The sequence below is a fragment of the Myotis nattereri genome (assembly GCF_964212035.1).
Source record: "Myotis nattereri genome assembly, chromosome: 6".
Classification (NCBI taxonomy): domain Eukaryota; kingdom Metazoa; phylum Chordata; class Mammalia; order Chiroptera; family Vespertilionidae; genus Myotis; species Myotis nattereri.
Genome location: NC_138081.1, coordinates 83377700 through 83400729, shown reverse-complemented (window position 1 = coordinate 83400729; position 23030 = coordinate 83377700). Strand labels below are relative to the sequence as shown.

General features: G+C 45.0%; 2 protein-coding genes across 5 annotated transcripts in view; both read left to right on the top strand.

Annotated features, from left to right (window-relative positions):
- The first annotated feature begins 224 nt into the window (after positions 1-224).
- Positions 225-13753, top strand: HINT3 (histidine triad nucleotide binding protein 3). The gene is made up of 5 exons (XM_081094953.1): positions 225-618; positions 4459-4576; positions 4910-4979; positions 8806-8932; positions 12439-13753. The coding sequence occupies exons 1-5, from the start codon at positions 445-447 to the stop codon at positions 12469-12471; spliced, it is 522 nt and encodes a 173-aa protein (XP_080951079.1). The 5' UTR covers positions 225-444; the 3' UTR covers positions 12472-13753.
- A 3387-nt stretch (positions 13754-17140) lies between these two features.
- Positions 17141-23030, top strand: part of TRMT11 (tRNA methyltransferase 11 homolog) — a 41966-nt gene continuing 36076 nt past the window's right edge. Inside the window, exon 1 of one of the 4 annotated variants that reach the window (XM_081094218.1) lies at positions 17141-17778. In XM_081094218.1, coding sequence (XP_080950344.1) covers positions 17707-17778 — 72 coding nt within the window. In that variant the 5' untranslated portion in view covers positions 17141-17706. The remainder of the gene's footprint in view (positions 17779-23030) is intronic. The other 3 variants (XM_081094219.1, XM_081094221.1, XM_081094220.1) reach the window with 3 other exon arrangements.

Sequence of the window (23030 nt, the reverse complement as noted above, 5' to 3'; positions counted from 1 at the left end):
CGCGGAAAGAAGGTCCAGGACGCCTACCAGGTCTCATTGGGCGGGGCATGAGGACGCGCTGGTGAGTCAGCACGACGCGAGGCGGGCTCCTGCGTCTGGGCGGGCGTCGTGCGTCGTTACCAAGGAGACGCAGGGGGCGGGGCCACTCCCGCCGCCGCCGCCGCCGCCGCCGGCTCCTCCCAGTAGAGCCCCCTGGTCCTACTCGCGCGCCCCCTCGTGGCCGCGGCTTCGAGGCCGGGCGCCGACTTCGAGGTCCAGCACCGTGCCGCCCTCCCAGTGGCGTCCGCCGGGATCGGCGCGTGCGCCCAACGCAGCTCCGCCCAGGGCCGGCCCGGGCCAGAGGAGACGCCTGGAGGTAAAAGCGAGCAGGTGCCGGAGGCGGGCTCGGTCTAGGCCCCGCGGTGCGGGAGAAGGCGAGGCGCTGGGCCGCGGCGGGCAGGAGCGATGGCCGACGCGCCAAGTGGCTCCAGCCCTGAGACAGGGGCCACCGCAAAACCTGCGGGGTCTTCACTGGCCACCGCCGAGGTCGCCTCAAAGTCATCGGACTCCAACAGCAAGTGCGTGTTCTGCCGGATTGCGGGGCGGCAGGAGCCGGGCACCGAACTCCTGTACTGTGAGGTGGGCGGCGCCGAGCGACGGGCGCGGTGGGGGCCGCCCTGCGAGCTGCGGAGCGGGAGCGGGGCTCGGGCCGAGTGCGGGCGCCGGGGCGGTGGGTGTCCTAGTGCCGATGACAGACTTGCTGCTCGGAGCCGGGGAGTTTCTTCCTTGGCCTCCTGGCTGCTGGGGGGGGGGGGGGGGGGGACACGTGATAAAGCCCAGCACCTGCCTGTCTGCGGGGACCACGCGTTGGGCCTCTGCCCCGGGCGCCCCCGGCCCCGCCTTGCTGCACCCCGCGTCCTGGTCTGCGCACTCCAGTACGGACACCGAGGCGAGGACGAGGAGCACGTGGACCGTGGTGACCGTGGAGTTGGCGGTGGTTGTCAGACTGACCGGAAATGGGCTGGGGGAGGAGGTCGGAGGCCAGGTCGCCACGGGGGGCTCGGCTCCTGCAAGCGCGATGGGCTGGAAGGTGTGCACATTTATTTTAAAACAGGCATCAGGTACACGCGTCTTCCGTCGGTTCTACCTGCCTTCAAAGAAACCACCTTTAGCAAATCCAAAAGAGAATCCAAAGATTGTGGGTGTTTTCTGTTTGTTTGTTTTTGTAGTTCATTATACACTCACTTGTTTTTTTTTATTATTAGTTAAGGTATTACAAATGTGTCCACATCCCCCCCATTAACCCCCAACCTCCCCCCCCCCCCCCCCCCCCGACACACAAACTCATGCTCCCATCCCCCTGTTGTCCATGTCCATTGGTTTGGCTTATATACAATATATTCACTTGTTAAAGTGAAATTGAATTCCTCTAAGTACTTGGTGTTGGAGAGTCGGTGGTGAGATAAAGGGCAGTTCCTGTCCAGTTTACACCCTGACGGGTGGGATGCATGCGGACTGGGGGGGAGGGAGGGGGGAGGAGGAGGAGGAGGGGGAGGGGGAGGGGGAAGGGGTGGGGGAGGAGGAGGGGGAGGTCAGGTCGCCATGGGGGGGGGGGATGGAGATGATGGAGATGGAGGAGATGGAGACGGCTGGTTGCGATGCTGCAGGACTTGGCAGGCCTGTGGGAGGGCCCCTCGCCCAGATCTGAAGGCCCAGGGAAGCGCTTTCCAGGGAAAGTGAGTAGAATCAAGCAGGAGGTGGCCAGGGAGCCAATAAGGTCCGGAGAACCCCGGGGGTTCACTTTGTGCCCTGGGGCAACTACCAGAAACCCAGGCTAAGGAGAGTGTGGAGACAGGTGGAAGATGAGGCTGGCGAGGTTCACAGGGGCCCCGGTGATTAGGGTGTTGTGATTCATTTTAAGGAGTTTTATGTTCATCTGAACAGTGACGGGAAGCCCCGCTCTGTTTGATACTGGGGTGGAGGGACCCCGAGGGGTTTGGCCTTTGGAAGGTCATTCATTCTGGCACCAGCCTGGAGGCATGCAGACCCGTGGGGAGGCTCTTGGAGGGATCCAGCCCCACGAGGGCCTGGAATGAGAGTGAGGCCCGCCGTGGGGATGAAGAAAAGTGGGTCAATCTAAGGATACTTAGGAGGTAAATCAGGCAGGACTTGTTGAGGGATGAAGAGCAGTGGTTCTTGGTGCCTTGCGACACTTTTTGTTGTAACAGCTGTGGGGTCAGGGCGGACTGTTGGCACCTAATGGGTAGAGGCCAAGGCTGCTAATATTATACAATGCACAGGACAGCTCTCTGCAACAAAGAATTATCTAGCCTCGAAATATCAGCAGTGCCTAGGTTGAGAAGCCCCGATTTCGGTGTGGGAGAACGAGGAAGAGAGGGGCAAGTCGAGGATCGTTCCAGATTTCTGGCGAGGGTACTCTGGAACCAGGTCCTGAAGATTAGCAACAAGGAGGAGAGCTGATGGCCAGGGGAGTGGTGGGAAGTACCGAAGTGAGGAGATCGGTTTGGGAGTTTGAGGTGAGTGTGAGGCATCTAAGTGGAGATGTGCAGTAAGTGGTTAGTCTGTACAGTGGAGAGATGTGGATTTCCAGCCCAGATTATAGGAACTGCCAGCGTATCGGTGGAAATTGACAAGAGGGGGAATGAGCTGACCTAGGAAGTGTATGTGGAGGAGGAGGGCAGGGGGCCTACAGAGTCCTAAGGATAACTGATGTCATACGGGGAAAGCAGAGGACAAGGACCTGAAACTGGGACGGAGAAGGAGCTGTCCAAGAAACAAGGAAAACTAGGAAAGCTCAGAAAAGGGAGAATTGAAGAGCCTTCCCTATCCTCAAGTCTGGGTTAGGTGACTCTCCTACTTGCTTGTGGAGCGGTCAGGTTATATCAGAACTGGTTTTGCCCCCAAAAGGAATTCACCTCTAGGAGCCCAGCTGCAGCATGGTGCGGCAGAAGGCAGACTGTAGGAACGAGAGGACTCTGGGGATGAAAAATTGAAGAGAGCAAATACAGACAACGTTTGACGGAAGTCTGGCAATCTTGAGGAGGAGGGAAAGGGAGTGGTGACTACAGGAGGAGTCGGGGTGGAGAGAATGCTTCAGAAAGCACTGAAGACTGGTGAGTTAGAGCTTTGTCCGTGGGAAAGAGGGAACTCATTCCCGTATTCATCACTCAGTATTTGAGTGCCTTCTCTACTCCAGGTACTGTTGGAGGCAGTAAACAAAACACACAACAAATTCCTGTCTTCATGAGCATAGGCCCGTGGTCAGCAAACCGCGGCTCAAGAGCCACATGCGGCTCTTTGGCCCCTTGAGTGTGGCTCTTCCACAAAATACTACGTGCGGGCGCGCATGTACAGTGCGATTGAAACTTCGTGGCCGTGGGCAGAAGTCGGTTTTTGGCCTGGGCGAGTCTATGTTGAAGAAGTGGCGTTAGAAGAAGTGGGGGGTGTAGGTCGGTCGGTCGGGCCGCGGAATACGCAGAGCGGGGAAGGCACACGCGATTCATGCCCGAGTTGAGTGAGCCAGTCAGCCAGCAGCCTCATTGTGCAGTGGTTGGTGCTAGTCGTGTTTGCAAATTGCGTGCGGGTGACAAAAGATAAACGAAACAAGCATACAAGATGAGTGTGGATGGGAGAGTTGGAAGGGGTCGACCTCAGCGAACGTACCTCAATCAGATTGAGGACGTTTTTTAGCAAAGGCCAGCTTAGGAGTACCCTAATTAAGTTAATAACAATGTACCTACCTATATAGTTTAAGTTTAAAAAATTTGGCTCTCAAAAGAAATTTCAGTCGTTGTACTGTTGATATTTGGCTCTGTTGACTAATGAGTTTGCCGACCACAGGGCTAGGGGAAGGAGGAGGCAGGGAGCACCTGACAGAGAGAAAGAATAAGTTGTCTCCCTGCAAAGTAGGGGTAAAAAAAAATAGAGTCAGAAGGGACCCAGCTCTACCTTTTCATTCATTATTTTACTAAATATACAATTAGGTTAGCAAGAGGTAAGTGAGTTTCTTAACTTTGCAGAATTCAATATTTCTTATTTTTAATCCTCACCTGAAGATATCTTTTTATTGATTTTAAAGAGAGAGAGAAACATTGATGTGATAGTTGGAACATTAAGTACTATTTTCCTATTAGACTGAGATTTATGATGTTTAAGATATGGCAGAACATTAATTGGTCATTCTTTTTTTAAAAAATCCCCATTCAAGGATATTTTTCCAATGATGTTTAGAGAGAGTGGAAGGGAGGGTGGGAAGGGGGGAGAGAGAGAGGGAGGCACACATTGATTAGTTGCCTCCTGACTGGGACTGGGGATTGAACCTGCAAACCAGGTATGTGCCTGTGACTGGGAATCGGACCCACGACCCTTCAGTGACTCTAACCACTGTCCCTCACTCGCCAGGACATATTAGTTAATTCTTAAAAAATTCACTGGCAAATGATATGTTTTTTGCTTTAGGATGAAGACCTAGTTTGCTTTAAAGATATCAAACCAGCAGCATCTCATCATTACCTTGTGGTGACAAAGCAGCATATTGGAAACTGCACAGATCTAAAGAAAGAGCAAATAGGACTCGGTAAGATGATGGCAGTATTCTTCATGATCCTATCATCTTGATCCCTCTATTCCCACTTTGCTGAGAGTTTTTATCAAAAATGGGTGCTGGATTTTGTCCAATGCTTTTTCTGCATCTATTGATATGATCTTGTGATTTTTGTCTTACAATCTGTTAATGTGCTGTATCACACTTTTTGATTTGCGGATATTGTACCAGTCTTGCGCAGTTAGAATTAATCCCACCCCCCTGGAATAAGTAAATTTGGCTAGGCCCCCAAAAGTTAAGATTAATAACACTTTAGTGAACTTAATGTCTTCTATAATGTAATGTAGTTTCTTTCCTGTTTTATAGTTGAGAGCATGGTTACTGCTGGAAAAACCATTCTTAAAAAGAATAATTTCACTGACTTCGAAAATGTGAGGTATGTATACTTCCATATAGAAACCAATATTCATAGTTGGTTTTTCTGAAATGTTATTTCCTCATGGGAAAGGAAAGCCGAGCTGGCCAAGTTTATAATTTAAATGCAGTTTTCCTGAAAGTGAATGTATGGTTCATTGATAATGTAAATTTAATGAAAAAAACTTCTTCCTCTCATGTCTCAACATCTTCTAATAATCACCACTTACAGTTTGGACAGACAAGTATATTCAATCAGTGGGCAGTTAGAGTAGTTACGAGTCCACTTTTCTTTGGTCAATATGTGTATTTCTATAAAATTGTGTATAAATCGAATTTCCTTAGAAAATATTTTATGTGGTTTAAAAATACATTATACTTTTAGCATGAAATTAACTTGAATTCATTGCCTGCTGAACTCTGGCATTTGTCAAAGTTTGAGCAAAAGCACAAAATGTTCAATTTGGCAACTGTTTTTTTGTTTTTAAATATTTCTGACTTCTCCTGTGTGACCAAAGCAGTGCCAAGGCGTGTATAGTGGAGATGGCCTCTGACACCTCTGAACTGGAATTCAGAGAGACCTGAATTCTAATGCTACCCATGCTGCTTTCTGTGTACTGTGCTTGTACTGGCTGTGTCATTTTAAACAAGTCTTTTAACCTCTCCAAGATAATATCTGCTCTGCCTACTTGTAGGCTCAGGTGAGACTGTGTGTGAAAATCCTCTGAAAATGGTTAAGCAGTACCCAAGAGTGATAATGACAAAGAACAAATGGTATTTGATGTCCTTTGGTCAAAACCAGTACATTCACCTCCTAGTCACAGGAGTGCTTGCTTGTTATAGGAATGGACACTGGACTGGGAGTTAAGAGCCTGGAGTCTAAATCCTAACTCTACCACTCCCTAACATTGTGATTTTAGGAAGTTTGTTAAACTTTTTGGATCTTAGCTTCCCCATCTACACTAATAAAAGACAAACATGCAAATTGACGATACCTTTGCTATGCCTTAAGCCACGCCCATCAGCCAATCAGAGCAACTATATGCAAATTAACCCAACCAAGATGGCGGCCAGCAGCCATGGAGCTGGAGCAAGCAGGAGGCTTGGTTGCCCCAATGATGGAGGAAGCCAAGTTTCCCGCTTGCCACGGCAGGCTCTGAGCTCCACTCAAAGCAACAAAGTTTCAATTATAGAAGGTAAATAAACCCCAGATACCGCCCGCCCTGGCCGGCTCTGAGCTCCTCTCAAGGCTACAAAGTTTCAATTATAGAAGGTAAATAAATCCCAGAATAAAAAGAAAAAAAGGAGAGGTTGGGAGCATCTATCGTTGGGAGGCTTGGCCAGCCTGAAAACGGCCCTCAGCCACTCACCCATACTGGCCAGGCACCCCAGTGGGGATCCCCCACCCTAAAGGGGGTGTGGCCAGCCTGAAAAAAGCCATCAGCCTCTCACCCAGGCTGGCCAAACCTCCATGGGGTGAGGGTCCCCACTGGGGAGGGCTTGACCAACCTGCAAACAGTCATCAGCCACTCACCCAGGCAGGATCCCCACCCTGATCCGGGACACCTTTCAGGGCAAACCAGCTGGCCCCAATCCATGCACCAGGCCTCTATCCTATATAATAAAAGGGTAATATGCAAATTACCTAATAGCAGAACGACTGGGAATGACTGGTCACTATGACACACGCTGACCACCAGGGGGCAGATGCTCAATGCAGGAGCTGCCCCCTGGTGGTCAGTGCGCTCCCACAGGGGGAGCTCTGTTCAGCCACAAGCCAGGCTGATGGCTGCCAGTATAGCGGTGTTGGTGGTGGGAGCCTCTCCCGCCGCCTCAGCAGCGCTAACGATGTCCAACTGCAGCTTAGGCCTGCTCCCCGCTGGCAAGTGGACATCCCCCGAGGGCTGCCAGGCTGCCAGAGGGGTGTCTGACTGCCAGCTTGGGCCCAATCCCCCAGGGAGCGGGCCTGAGCCAGCAGGTGGACATCCTTCGAGGGGTCCCAGACTGTAAGAGGGCATAGGCTGGGCTGAGGAACCCCCCGAGTGCACAAATTTTTGTGCACCGGGCCCCTAGTCTAAACATATAAAGAGGTAATATGCAAATTAGGCCGAGATGCCATAATGGGTCACGACCAGACAGGAGGAGGTTGTGTGCGCAGGTGAGGCCCCAGAGCGGAGACAGAGACAGACACGGGGCCTGCCTGAGCCGGCGCAGTGGCTCCGGTGGCCCTGAGCGGACACAGGCAGGGGGGCTGGGAGGGCCTGGGGTGGAAGTCAGGCGTGGGTCCCAGCCACCCGAGGTGCCAGTCAGGCCTGACTCCCGCGGCCCGCGGGGTGCCTCCTTGCACAGCGGAAGGCGGGGCGCCTCCTCCTGTGATTTCAATCGTGTGCTGGCCTCTAGCATTTAAAATAAAAAGGCTGAGTCTCTTCTAGCTTTTGGATTACTTGATTCTACATTATATAATTTGTATTCCGTAGAGAGAAAACCTAGTCTCCTTTTCTAGGTAGTGGTGAAAGCTTTTCAATGTGTGCTGCGTATCTGACTTACATTGTCCTGTATTGATACAATATAGCACTTCTCCTGTGCCTTCTTCCACTTAGAATAAGTGGACTTGCAAAACTGTAAATTAATTTTTAAGAGGTTAAATCATATTTTTTTAAAATATATTTTTATTGATTTTTTACAGAGAGGAAGGGAGAGAGATAGAGAGTCAGAAACATCGATGAGAGAGAAACATCGATCAGCCGCCTCCTGCACATCCCCCACTGGGGATGTGCCCGCAACCCAGGTACATGCCCTTGACCGGAATAGAACCTGGGACCTTTCAGTCCGCAGGCCGACGCTCTATCCACTGAGCCAAACCGGTTTCGGCTAAATCATATTTTTAAAAAATTTTATTAGTCAAAAGAATTCTTTTATTTATTTTAAAACAAATGAATATGAATAATTGTCATCTAAATTTTTATTGTTAAACAAGAAACAACTGATAATTTTTTTAGATACATAATTAATTTCACTACTAAAATCCTGGTTCATAAGGAAATGATTTACCAGTTTTATTAAAGGAGAATGCTTGCCATCTACTGGCTGTGTCTTGGAATAATGGAACCATACTTGAGTGTCCTGTAGTAATTATTTATTTATTTAGCTTCATTGAAGAGGCATATCTTAGGATAATTAAATATCTTAAGATAATTAAATATCTTAGCATGTCTTAATATGATAAAGGCCGAAAATGATAGGATGGAATGCCAACTCCAAATTCATAAGGGTTATACTAAGGCAGTGGTTTTCAACCTTCCTAATGCCGCGACCCTCTAATACAGTTCCTCATGTTGTGGTGACCCCCAACCATAACATTATTTTCGTTGCTACTTCATAACTGTAATTTTGCTACTGTTATGAATCGTAATGTAAATATCTGATATGTAGGATGTATTTTCATTGTTACAAATTGAACATAATTAAAGCATAGTGATTAATCACAAAACAGTATGTAATTATATATGTGTTTTCCAATGGTCTTAGGTGACCCTGTGAAAGGGTCGTTCGACCCCCAAAGGGGTCGCGACCCACAGGTTGAGAACCGTTGTACTAAGGCATGATATACTGTAAGACCTTCTTGATGAAGAGTTTAGGTTACTGTGCATTTAAACATGAAAAGAAGAGGAACTTTGTGAATACTCTAAAGTGTATAAAGAAAAACAGTAAAAGAGATGTTTGAGTGGAGATCTATCTTAGGTAACCTGTGTTGGATCTCTTTGACATTTATGCATTTTAACATGAAAAAATAGCTTAAAACTATTGTAGAACTGATTTTTCAATTATCTCTTACTTTTCTGTTTTAGAATGGGTTTCCATATGCCACCATTCTGTTCCATTTCCCACTTGCACCTTCATGTCATAGCACCAGTTGATCAGCTTGGCTTCTTATCAAAATTGGTTTATAGACCAAATTCCTATTGGTTCATCACAGTAAGTGTTATTGTTATACTAGCAGCATATAAAAGTATATAAAATATTTGTCCTTTTTTATGTAGCTTTTCTTTTCTTGGAGACAGCTGTTATAGGCTTGATCATCTATTTTAACATACTGCTTGCACATATCCAAAATAATATTTTTTTTTTTTTTAATTAAATCTTTATTGTTCAGGTTATTACATTTGTTCCTCTTTTTTCCCCCCATAACTCCCCTCCTCCCAGTTCCCGCCCCACCATCCGCAATCACTCCCCACCCACTGTCCTCATCCATAGGTGCACGATTTTTGTCCAGTCTCTTCCCGCATCTCCGACACCCCTTTCCCCCCCAAGAATAGTCAGTCCATTCCCTTTCTATGTCCCTCATTCTATTATAATCACCAGTTCATTCTGTTCATCGGATTATTTATTCACTTGATTCTTAGATTCACTTGTTGACAGATGCATATTTGTTGTTCATAATTTGTATCTTTACCTTTTTCTTCCTCTTCCTCTTCTTAAAGGATACCTTTCAGCATTTCATATAATCCTGGTTTGGTGGTGATGAACTCCTTTAGCTTTTCCTTATCTGTGAAGCACTTTATCTGACCTTCAATTCTGAATGATAGCTTTGCTGGATAAAGTAATCTTGGTTGTAGGTTCTTGGTATTCATCACTTTGAATATTTCTTGCCACTCCCTTCTGGCCTGCAAAGTTTCTGTTGAGAAATCAGCTGACAGTCGTATGGGTATTCCCTTGTAGGTAACTGAGTTTCTTTCTCTTGCTGTTTTTAAGATTCTCTCTTTATCTTTTGCTCTTGGCATTTTAATTATGATGTGTCTTGGTGTGGTCCTCTTTGGATTCCTTTTGTTTGGGGTTCTCCGCGCTTCTTGGACCTGTAAGTCCATTTCTTTCACCAGGTGAGGGAAGTTTTCTGTCATTATTTCTTCAAATAGGTTTTTAATATCTTGCTCTCTCTCATCTTCTGGCACCCCTATAATTCTGATGTTGGTACGCCTGAAGCTGTCCCAGAGGCTCCTTACACTATCCTCGCATTTTTGGATTCTTTTTTCATTTTGCTTTTCCGGTTGGGTGTTTTTTGCTTCCTCGCATTTCAAATCATTGACTTGATTCTTGCGCTCCTCTGTTCTGCTGTCGGGAGTCTGTATAATATTCTTTATTTCAGTCAGTGTATGCTTAATTTCTAGTTGATTCTCCAATATAACATCGAGGGTCTCATTAGTTTTCTTGTAGATCTCATTAAGTTTATCGGCGGCTTCTAAACAGTTCTTGAGAGACCTTAAAAGTGTGGTTCTGAACTCTAGATCTTCCATTGACAATTTTGTCCTGTTTCTTTGTCTCCGCATTTTGTTATGCTTCCTTGGTGCACCCCCTAGTGGTCTTTGTTCGTGGTTTTATAGTTAAATCTTGATTGCTGTAGCTAATTCCAGGGAGGGTTTGACCTCCAGGCCAAGTGGCTATGAGAATCAGCTGTGTCAGCAGTGAGAGAACTTCTGTCCTCTAGGGAGGTGCTAATCTGGCGTTTGCCTGAGGCTATCCGGCAAATGCCTGTGTGCAGGGCTTGGGCAGGTCGGGTCGCACAGGATCAACAGGGTGGGCCGGAGAGAGCAGTTATGGCACCTCTCAGTCCTGTCCCCAGGGGCTCTGACTCTCTGAGTCCCAGCACCCGCTGCAAAGCTCGGAGAGAAAGCTGCACTCGCTCTGACCGAAGCCAGGCAGTCCCACTTCTGCCGTTTGAGTCTGGGTCCCTAAAGACTCGCCCGGATCTGGAGCTCAGAGTCTGCGACTCCCTCCCGATTGAAAACGCCAACCGCGCCCTCCGCCGCCAGCCCGCTCTGCGTGCGCACTCCGCACCTCAGAATTTGACTTCAGCACTGCGCCTCCTCTGAGTGTCCGTATGCGTTTCTCTTTCCTCCTAGTTGTAGGACTTCCATTCAGCCAGCGTTCCAGTGGTTTTGGGTGATGTCCGTTCTGTCTTTTAGTTTCACTTTTGAAGTAGTTGTTCAAAGCAGCAAACTCCGGCGTTAACCTATGCCGCCATCTTGGTTCTCCCAAAATAATATTTTTAATTTGGGGGATTTTTCAGGTCATCAGATCTGTAGAAGAGAAGCTAAGGCTGAGTCTCTCCATTGCAGGTAGAGGATGTGATATAGAAGAATCATGGCATTTATAGTTCAGAATCCAGAATCAAATCTGGATTCAAATTCTGGCTTCATTAATTACTTGAGGGACCCTGTGCAAGTTACTTAAGATTTTTAAGGCCCAAGTTCTTTATTACCTGCATATAGGTAATAGTACCTATTTCTGTAGAATTTATAAAATAATTTACATGTAAAGCACTTAAAACTGTACCTTACAAACTGAACATACCTTACAAATAGTAAGTACTCAATAAATGTTACCTGCAGCCTCTGTCTTCATTAGCAACATTATTGTAGAAATTGAGATTTTGTCATTTTTGATATTTAAACTTCTTAAAAAAGGGCGTAGTAGTAGCATCAACTACCAGATGTGAGGCTGAAGCTTTGAGCCTAAAACATTGCAAAATTCTGCTTTGCTAGGACAGAAGTAGAATAGAAGTCAGCTGCTCATAGACCTGTGGTCTGACAGTCAAGGTTAAAAAATGACTCGGTCCTTCCAGGGCCACTTGCCTAGTGATTTGCCAGCCTCTTATTTTATGTGTCCATGATGATAAGGTGACCTAGAGTTGCTATATCTGAGTAATTATAAAATTGTAAATTAAATAATTACCATTAATTAATGCATATTATAATAGTCATAGTAAATAAGAAATTCAGAAACACCTGATTTCTAGAAACCTCATATTTCAAACTTATTTTTTCTTTCTTCAACTTGCTTAAATGATTTTATGTAATTAAAATATATTTAAGGAATGTGTGTGTATTTGAAATGAAATAGTGTGATATTTTGTAGGACAGTTGGTGTGGTCTTTAAAATATCAGTGTAACTAAAAACAAGATTTTTTTCTTGGATTTGTATTTCTAATTTTCTACATGAGCCATGCTTCTATAATAAAAACTAATTAAAAATACATTTTTGTAAAATAGTCATGGGGATATAAAGTACAGTATAAGGAATATAGTCAATAATATTGTAATGACTATGTATGGTGTCAGAAAGTTACCAGACTTACTGAGGTGAACACTTCTTAAGGTACATTCATATCTAATCACTATGTTGTACACTTCAATCTAATATAATATTATATGTCCACTGTATTTGAAAAATCATTTTTTTTAAGAGGGGAATTCTGACCCATGCTACAGCATGGATAAACCTTGAGGACATTATGCTCAGGGAAATAAACCACATAGTATATGGTTCCACTTATATTTAGGTTTTTTGTAAGATATTTTTAGGAAGAGAATATGTATTATCCAGCTAGTCTGCTGTGGTTTATTATAATAGGGATGCCAGTAGAATTTTTCACACCAGCTACCATATTTGTGATAAAAAAACATGTTGTGTTTTTAAAATTACAGGCTGACTATTTGATTGAAAAACTAAGAACATGAAAATGACAGCAGTGGAAGATTTTCTTATTCTTGGCTCAACAGACACTAATATTTTGGTCCCTTTTAAATCAAATTACAATGGTAAGGTTTGTTGGGTTTTATAAGAGGCTATTACTGGGTAGCCGTAAGTCTTTTCTGAATGTCTATTTCCTGAGATCTGTAATATATGACTACTCTGGCATTGTCTTCTTTGTTTTAATGGTTACTTGTCTAAGGTATAAGATACTACAGATAAAATTTTATTAAAACAAATTCTATTAATCAAGAAGGGCTCTGTATTTTTTAAAAGTTCAAGTATTTTCATTTCTCATTATTGTCAGTTACAATAGTGATTTATTATGAAGAATAAATGGGTATAGAAAGTACTTTGTTGGAGTTTTTATTAATTATGAAAAAGAAAAAAGAAATTAACTATCTCTTGACAGTTTCATAATTTTGTACATATTTCAAAGTAAAGTACTGTATTACACAGTGATCTCTGATCTTGATAGAATTTATATGTGTCACTTTTAAAAAAATATTTTTATTGATTTTAGAGAGGAAGGGAAAGGGAGAGAGAGATAGAAACATCAATGATGAGAGAGAATCATTGATTGCATGCCTCCTGCATGCCCCCTACTGGGGATCGAGCCTGCAACTCAGGCATGTGCCCTCAACTGGAATTGAACCTGTGACCCTTCAGTCTGTAGGCCGATGCTCTATCCACTGAGCCAAGCTGGCTAGGGCTATATGTCACTTTTTACTCAGATTTCAGATGTTGGCTTTTACTTCTTGAAGCCTAGCATTTTTGTAATAAATTAGTCCTGAAATCTGTATAATATATAAATGCAATAACAATCAATTTGGCTATCTAAGCGAATTCACTGTAATGGAATTTTACCTGTAAGAACATATGTGGGAAATAAAGATAAAATAGTTACATTAATTTATTAAAATAGGCAGAAACTGCTGTTTTATGGTTTGTTTGCTGTGCCAAAGGAAAATTAGAATTGAAAAGTAATTAGATCTAGTTTTAATCATGAAAACATCCTGGTTTGAAAGTAGAGACTCTGGCAATGGATGAAAAAATGTATGTTAATAACACAATATTAATTTTATTGATGTATTATTTTATGAGACATATTTATTTAGGAATTGCCTTTTGTTGCTAATCTATATTAATAATATCACTATGTGAATGAAGAATAGCAGGTACCGAAAGCTAATCCTACATTGTGCCAGTGTGTATTAGTACTATGTACTTGAATATAAATGAACATAAGAATTAAAATATTGATGTTAGGAACGTAAGGATTATATTCATTCATTCAGCAAACATTTACTGAGCATTCAACGTGTATTAGCCATTGCCAAGATCAGCAAATATAGAAGTGGGAAAGGACTGCCTTCAGTGGCTAAAACCAGTGATTACAATTAAATGTGTTAAGTGCTATAATGTCTACAGAAGAGGCTGTGGAGAGGGAAACACTTTTGGGAGCAGGTGGCAGTAGAATTGAGTATTTAACACTCAATGTTAGGCAGAAAGACAGTGGAACTTTAGGTTGAGACCCAAATGTACTTTTTCTTGTGTTCTGCTTCCATTATAATTTACTTTACAATTGACACAAATGCCTAAATTCCATTTTATTCACCAGAGGTGGAGAGAGGAATTCAGGAGTAGGGGTCATGGACTCTCAAAATTAGATTAACAAGTTTTTGAGCACTGCTTTGTTAAGTAGCTTGCTGAGCACCTACATAGATTAGCAGCTACAAGTTTATATAAATCAGTTCAAATATGACCAGATGCAGAAAAGGAATATTCAGCATGTGCTTCATGTTGTACTATGTGAACTTGCAATGACATAATTGACAATTATGGTAATAACATGGAGTACTTATGGAATTTTCAATGACTTATGAACCTTTTAAAAAATGTATGCCTGGCTGGTGTAGCTTAGTGGTTGAGCATCGACCCATGAACCAGGTGGTCAGGGTTCTATTCCTGGTCAAGGCACATGCCCGGGTTGCGGGCTTGATCCCTAGTTGGGGACATGCAGGAGGCAGCCAATTGATGATTCTCGTCATTGATGTTTCTATCTCTCTCTCCCTCACCCTTCCTCTCTCAGAAATCAATAAAAACATATTTTTTAAAAATGTGATTAGCCAGTTGATTTAATTCATATAAGTTTATACTCTCACAGTACGCTTTTCTTCTTTGTTGAAAAACCCTTGGAACCTCACACTTTTAGGTCAGTTTTATTTTACTTGTAAAGATTGATAATGAAATAATTGCAATTAAAACTTACACAGCCTTTTCAATAGTTTAAGAATTTGGTAACTCTCTAACTATCTATATAACATTAGCTCAACACAAAGCTATTTCAAAACCTGTTTTAAAATGTTTTAAGTAGTATCGAACTTAAAATAATTCTAAAAAAAAGTATGTTGCCCTGACCTGTTTGGCTCAGTGGATAGAGCGTCGGCCTGCGGACTGAAGGGTCTCAGGTTCGATTCCAGTCAAGGGCATGTACCTTGGTTGCAGGCACATCCCCAGTAGGGGGTGTGCAGGAGGCAGCTGATCGATGTTTCTCTCTCATCGATGTTTCTAGCTCTCTCTCTCCCCTCCTCTCTGTAAAAAATCAATAAAATAGATATTTTTAAAAAAAGTATGCTAATTTTTATGAATTAGCTTTTATTCTAGCAATATAATACAGGATGGGACAAAAGCAGATTTACAATTGTTCATATGAAAAATAGTACAATAATTAATAAATAAGAATAAACTTTTTCATGTACTCACAACTATAAATCTACTTTTGCCCCACCCTGTATAAAAAACATCTCTGATTCAGCTTAAATAAACTTGGTATCTTGCAATCTCAGTCTCATTGTAAACAAAAGAATCAAATTAAGTAAAATTAAGGACTGGCCCAAAGAGCAAAGGCATCCCTAATTTTGGCAGGCCCTGGGTTAGGCTTCTTTTTGGAAAACTTTCTATTTCAGCCAGCAGCAGAACGGTTTCGCTCAATCAGGCTGAATCTTACATTTGCCTGGAAATGTATGGCCCTTGATTATTTGAACTGTGGCAGCACTAGAGTTTAAGAATGACTATGAGAGAAGACTGAATCTCCAGCCCATTGTCATTCACATTTTGTCTGTGCAGAACCTGTTTCACAGGTAAGAAATTAGTGGGCTGAAATTGCAATTAGGGCTTCAGATTTGCTCTGGAGAGTCTTTTGACCAAAGGACAAGATCTACTTTGCTCCACTTCTAGTTGGGAGTTTAACCTCAAGGAGCAGAGTCATACTGAAATCAACTGCAGCTGCTTAAGTTTGAGTTGGTGCCTCAGAGTCCCAGCTTGTTCAGGTCTGCTTCCCGAGAGCACCTGCTGTCCTCCTTCTCTTCCTGAATCCTCTCCATTAAGCTTGTTGATGCTGGAGACTCTTCTGTTCCATAGTTCTTATATAATTTCTTCCAACAAAATTTTATTCTCCAAACTGTTCAAAAGCCCCCTTGTTTTTTACTCATTGCAAAAATCTTCTATTTTAGTAACTAATACGAAGACACATTTTCTCCCTCTCATTGGCGCACAAATCCCTATGGTTCTCTGTGATACCCAATCCCTTTTCAGGTGTTAGATGCTCCATCTGATACAGATGCATGAGCAGTGTTGACATTACACATGACACCTGCTGTTGGAAACTTAACTCTGCTCCTTTCCTTTCTTCACTGACTCTGTGCTACTAGTCTCAACACTGTAGTGGTTTGTTATAATCATAACACGACACAACATTCTCCAATTCCCGGTCCTTACTTCCCAGCAACGTGTCTGGTTTTTTAAATAATCAACTGTACCAGAGGCTTCCATGCTTGAACAACAGTGATTCTCACGGGAGGAGCCAAGTCTCTTAGAGTTCAGCCCTGGTGGATGAAGCAGGGATCCAGCTTTGGGTAAGTTCCCAGAAGACAGACAATGAACCTACTTGCCTCATTCAGTACAAAAAAAAAAAATGTAAGTTTCTAGATTCTAGTTTGAACACCAGCTTCCAAAGTCCAAACTCTTCTGTGGTTGGTTCCTTAACTACTCTAGTAAACTCGAAAAACATTGGACAGGCCAGGCTGTGAGTCCCTCAAAGGTAGTTTCACACTAACCCTAATGGCCTGCCTGTGCAGAGTTAATTTCTTAAGAGAAGAAAAATCTCCTTAAATGCCATTTATCAGCCCCATACAATATGCCAGGTATTACATTAAACACTTTATGTACATCACTTCGCTTGGTCCTAACAATCCCTTGAAGGAGGCAATATTTTTACGTTAGATAAGAGAGGCGAAGACATTTGTTTACAAACATACAGTTGGTAAACAGTGGAACCGAGGTCTGGACCTAAGATTAGCTCGTTCTTAATCACGAGCTAAGCATCAGCTACCTTCTTGGCACAGGATGCGCAGATGTAGGATACGGACCCTGTTGTACTTTGCACCTCACTACAGTGGAATGCAAAATAGCTCCCAATGGAGGGTCCAGTGCGCTCAAAAGCAACAGCACATACACCTTAACATGCAAATTATTAAAACTTAATATGTGCTGACTGCTACGGCGAATGTGCTAGAGCGAACAGCTGGAAGCAGCTTCCATCATGGTTTTAACTCTCGGTTGGCCGCGGTCAGGGCGGTCTAACGTCACAACCTCGAAGTGATTGGTGCTTACACCGAGGAGGACATTGTTTTGCTTTCTCTGAGGTACGGAATGAACGTGAGTGATGTTCTTGGCCCTCCAGAGTTTACAATTGGCTTACAAAGCATGCATCCTTAAAAGGTTATTGCAAAAATGCAGAAAGTATAGGAAATGTTGAGTGAGTGGTTCAGGGAAGTCAGTCCCAGAGCCTGGAGGGTCAGAGAAGTCTGCGCGAGGAGCGGGCGTTTCAGAACCGCTTCCGGGAACCCGGGTTTGAGAAAGGTGCAGAGCGAGTGGCGGGGCGCCCCGAAGGGAGGGCGCGGGGCCGCCGGTCTCCCCGCCACCAGCCCCGGACACAGCGCCTCCCGGCTACGCCCACTCGGGGCCTCCGCCTGAGGGCGCGCCGCAGCGACAGCTCCTCCCGCGCCGCGGGGTGAGGATCCGGGACTGCGCCCGCCCCTCGGAGCTTCCGCTTCCGGCCCTCCAGGCCCCGCTTCGGCGGAAACGACTCTGGGGGGTGGAAGGGGGGAGGGGGGAGGAACACCGCGCGGGACGGCGCATGCGCACCACTGGCGGCCGCCATGGCGCTGCCGTGCTCCCTGAATCGGTACCTGCTGCTCATGGCGCAGGAGCACCTGGAGTTCCGCCTGCCGGTGAGCCTGGGGACCCTCCACAACTTCCGACTCCGGGGGCGGCGCGGTGGGTGGGGTGCGGGGAGCGGGAGCCGCGCAGCCGAGCACGCGGGGGTGCAGGGGGGCGTGCTCGTCGAGCATCACGCCTCCCAGCCCCGCGGTGCAGGGTGTGCGTAAGAGGGGTCCGACACAGACCTTCCCGCCCCGCCGGCGTTTCACTCCTCCCTCTCCCCGGGGCCGGGGCCGGGGCCGGAGGTGGGCGGGCGGGCGAACGGGACGGTCCTCTAACCCGGAGCTCCCGTGGGCGGGGGGAGTCGGCCGACAGCGGGGTCGGTGCGGCGTCTCCGTCTCAGACGTGCCGGGCGCACTCGGGGGGAGCGGGTGGCGGCGGGGGTGGTGCAGCTTAGTTGATGGAGAAGTCGGGGAAGCGTGTTATTCATTCATTCATTCATTCATTCATTCATTCACGAGACACGCTCAGAGTGCCCGCGATTGAATATGCAGGACGCTGGGGACGCGATGGTGACAAAGGTAGTGAGTGTCCATCCGCAAGCAGCTTGCCGCTTAGGTCAAGGCCTGAGCAGATGCATCAACACAGTGTTTTGAAGTAAAGTAAGTGCAGTGCTAGAGAGATGCGCAGGGAAATAGGAGAGCATAGAAAGGGAATCCAATCCACCTGAGTGTGTGTGTGTGTGTGTGTGTGGGGGGGGGGGGGTGGCCTTTGAGATGGTTTCCATGAATAGCAACTGAGGGATGAGTAGCAGTTAACCAGGCCAAGAAGAGAAATAAGTAAATTAGAATCACAAGCTGTTTTTATTACCGGATTACAGAATACGCAGCCGAGAGTGATGATAAGAGGACAGGAGAGGTGGAAAGGGACTAGAGACCCAAAGCCTTCAGCACTGGGGAGCTTGGGAGGGGAATTGATTGAAGAACGTTAAGTCAGGAAGCGGGGGAATCAGAGTCAGACTTTCCTTTTAAAGGCAGCAAAGCAGAGGATAGATCTGAGGGGAGTAAGTCTAGAATCAGACCAGTTAGGAGTCTGTTGGAGTAGCCTTGTTAATGGAGTAAGAAGGCCTGAACTAGGGCGAGGGGTAAGAGGATGGACTAGACCGGCAACATAGGTGATGAAATGATCCAGGCTTGATAGTCAATTGAATAGGGGTGGGAGTGGGGGGCGGGAGAGAAGGAAGGATCAATCAAGGATGAGTCTTGGGGTGGACATAAGGGTGTCTTTATTTATTAACATAGAGAGCATAGCCAGATGTAAGCTTTACGTTTTGGCTGTGCTGAATTTAATGTGCTTGTATAACGTAAAACATCAAGTGGAGATGACCAGAAGGCAGTGAATACATACATGAGTATGCATAGGGCATGCTGGACCGGTAATAAATATTTGGGAATTTCTGCATAGTAATACTAGGAGAGAATATGAAATTTTTCAGAGAAAGCGTAGTGTCAGAAGAATGGTGAGCCCAATACAGGTGCTTGGACATATTAAGGAGAAGCGAGAAGAGAAGGCCATGAAGATAGGCAAGTGTCAGAACAGGAAGGGTGTGAGGCCACAGAAAACTGAAGGATGAAATTTTAGGAATTTTGCTCTAGCTGTTGTGTAGGTTTTTTTGGGGGGTGGGGGTGGGGTTGGATTGCTTGGCTTAATGGTCACAAAAGATGAGGAAGGGAAGATAGAATAGTGCTCTTAACTAGAGCTTGATGGAGCATAAGAAGGGAACCTAAGATTGGTTAATAGTTTGAGGGACCTAGGGCAGTGATGGCGAACTCATTTTTTTAGTTGATTTTTCTTTGTTAAATGACATTTAAATATATAAAATGAATATCAAAAATACAAGTCTTTGTTTTACTATGGTTGCAAATATCAAAAAATTTCTATATGTGACACGGCACCAGAGTTAAGTTAGGGTTTTTAAAAATGCTGACATGCCGAGCTCAAAAGGTTCGCCATCACTGATCTAGGGTCAAGGGAGGACCCCTTCCCCCAGAGATGGGCTAGTTAATAGGTTGAGGAGACAGGGAAATGGATATAAAGTCACAGGTGGAGGAGGTGCTGGTCTTTCAGTAGAAATGAAGAGTGGGCAAAGGATGGGGTGTGGGGTAGCTGCCCCACGGCCTGCTTTCCAGGTAATGGGTGAGTCAAGGTTATTTACTTGAGAGATGGGGAACACAGCAGTTTTATGGAGAAATTGAGGGAAATAGTAAACTTTGGAATAACCTTTGAGAGCAAAACAGGGAGCTGACAAGTTCAACAGCTGAGTAGAGAAGAATACAGGTGTCAGAGCAATGCGGACCACTCGGCCGAGGGCGAAGAGCCTGTATTTGTAATTTTGCCAGATTCTGTGATTTTCTTCGGTTGTGCTCAACTTACTGGCCTCAGGACTTAATAAAGACAGATTGTGTCATTCAGAATTAATGTTCTGCTGGGAGGGTGTATGGGCGAGGCAGGGGTGCAAGGGCATAGAGCAGCCGTGGGCAAACTACGGCCCGCGGGCCAGATCCGGCCCGTTTGAAATGAATAAAACTAAAAAAAAAAAAGACCGTACCCTTTTATGTAATGATGTTTACTTTGAACTTATATTAGTTCACACAAACACTCCATCCATGCTTTTGTTCCGGCCCTCCGGTCCAGTTTAAGAACCCATTGTGGCCTCGAGTCAAAAAGTTTGCCCACCCCTGGCATAGAGTTTCATTGAGCGAGTAGTACTTTAATTAGATCTTAATTGATAAAGGAGATGTTCTGTGGGCGAAGAGAGCTGGAAAGCCCACTTCCATGAGAAACGATAGCAAGTATTCGTCCGCAGGGTAGGTGATTATGGTGACCTGGCACGGGGGAGGTGGGGGGAGGGAGGATGACCAGTAGGCAGTGAGAATAGAGATGAGGGTAGGAACCGGATATTGGAGTCTTTTGTAACCATTGGATTTAATTTTAAGTTAAATGGGAGCCATTGACTCTTTTTTCCTTTTTAAGTCAGGAAGTGACAAAGTGTTTTTTTCTTTTTAAGCCAGGAAGTGACTAGTAATCATTTGTGCAATAAAAAGGTAATTCTGGAGTACCAAAGGAAGGATACCACTTAGAGCAGTGATTGTGAACCTTTTGAGCTCGGCGTGTCAGCATTTTGAAAAACCCTAACTTAACTCTGGTGCCGTGTCACATATAGACATTTTTTGATATTTGCAACCATAGTAAAACAAAGATTTATATTTTTGATATTTATTTTATATATTTAAATGCCATTTAACAAAGAGAAATCAACCAAAAAATGAGTTCGCTTGTCATCTCTGACACGCGTGTCATAGGTTCGCCATCACTGACTTAGAGGAATACTGGAGTGGAACTAGACTGAGGCCGCAGGGTGAGTGCCTGTGGTCAGGCAATGCTTTGAGAAGGGTGTGGTTAGGCTGCTGCAGTCTTAGAAAATAGCGTCCCTGCCCTGGCCAGTGTGGCTCAGTTGGTTGAGCCTAGTCCAGGGGTGGGCAAACTTTTTGACTCGAGGGCCACAATGGGTTCTTAAACTGGACCGGAGGGCCGGAACAAAAGCATGGATGGAGTGTTTGTGTGAACTAATATAAATTCAAAGTAAACATCATTACATAAAAGGGTACGGTCTTTTTTTTCAATAGTTTTATTCATTTCAAACGGGCCGAATCCGGCCCGCGGGCCGTAGTTTGCCCACGGCTGGCCTAGTCCCATGCACTGAGGTCACTGGTTTGATTCCAGGACAGGGCACATTCCGGATTGTTGGCTCAATCTCCAGCAGGGTGTGCAGGAGGCAGCCGTTCGATGTTTCTCTCATCGATGTTTCTCTCCCTCTCCCTTCCTCTCTCTCTCTCTAAAATCAATCAATCAATCAATCAATATATATAGCATTTCTGGTACTTGGTGATTTTACCTGTTTCTTCCTACTTTAATTCTTCTTAGTTTAATCTCCCAAGGTTTATATCCTCACTAGAGGCCTGGTGCACGAAATTCGTGCAAGGGCCTTGGTCCTGGCCCCCGCCTGCCACCACCATGGCTGGGTGCCTCTGCTGCGGCCCCCACCCACTGCGGCTTTGATGGAAGGAAGGACGTCCAGTCTAATTAGCATATTACGCTTTTATTATTATAGATTGTCCTAAGGCTGACACCCCTTAGTCTGGGACTCATGGCACCCCAACCCCCCCCCCCCCCCCCCCGCACACACACACAATGCAGCCAAATCTGATTCCCCATCATTCCCTGAATGATGCCTTCTTGTTTTCCTGCTTTGGCCTGTAATCCATTTTTATCTAATTTGGATCTTTCCTTTCCTTTTTTTTTTTTTTTTTTAATATATTTTATTGATTTTCTACAGAGTGGAAGGGAGAGGGAGAGAGAGTCAGAAACATTGATGGGAGAGAAACAGTGCTGCCTCCTGCACACTCCCCACTGGGGACGTGCCCTCAACCAAGGTACATACTTGACTGGAATCGAACCTGGGACCCTTCAGTCCGCAGGCCGACGCTCTATCCACTGAGCCAAACCCGTTAGGGCGGATCTTTTCCTTTCTCAATCTTCAATCTATTTATTTCATATAGCCAGTATTCATTTAACTTACCTACATATTTGTTTATTGTCAGTTTCCTTTTTTAATAGTTTTGATCCTCTGCCAAAATTCTTGATTTTGTCTTTTATTCCCTTCAACATAGAAAGTACAATTCTGTTAAAGTATGTGACTGCTAAAAGGGGCCTGTAGGTCTGTTTCTATTATGTATGGCTTTTCCCCCCTGCGTTCTTTTTCATATGTGTACTGGGTTATTTTTTAAATATGTGCCAAATGTTGTATCTGTAAATTTATTTGAAGAAATAAAATATGAGGCCTAGGATGATGTAAGCCTTGAAGAAGAAGGTAGCACACAGGGTCATAACAATCTAGGATCACTTGAGCTCCTTTTCAGGCGTTAAGTTTTGTTTCTGTTCTGATTCACAGGTACTCCTGGGGTTTGTAGGTTTTGGGGATTCCAGTTTAAACTGGGTGGTTTCTCAGCCTCCTTTCCTCCCATTGGGTGGCCCTATTCTCTTTTTGTCCCTCTCTTCATTAAGCTGTCCAAAGGGCTACCTGCCTTCACAGCTGATGTGAAGGTCGGTAAATCTCCCGGGAAGCCTGTGGCTGCGCCTTGGGCGGTCGTCCTTTCCCAGATCTTGGTTTGACGATTCTTGTAATCTCTCCATGCCTCTAGCAGATGCCAGGTTTTCCTAGTTCTCAGCAGAAGACTTAATCTGAATTACTGTACCGGGTTTT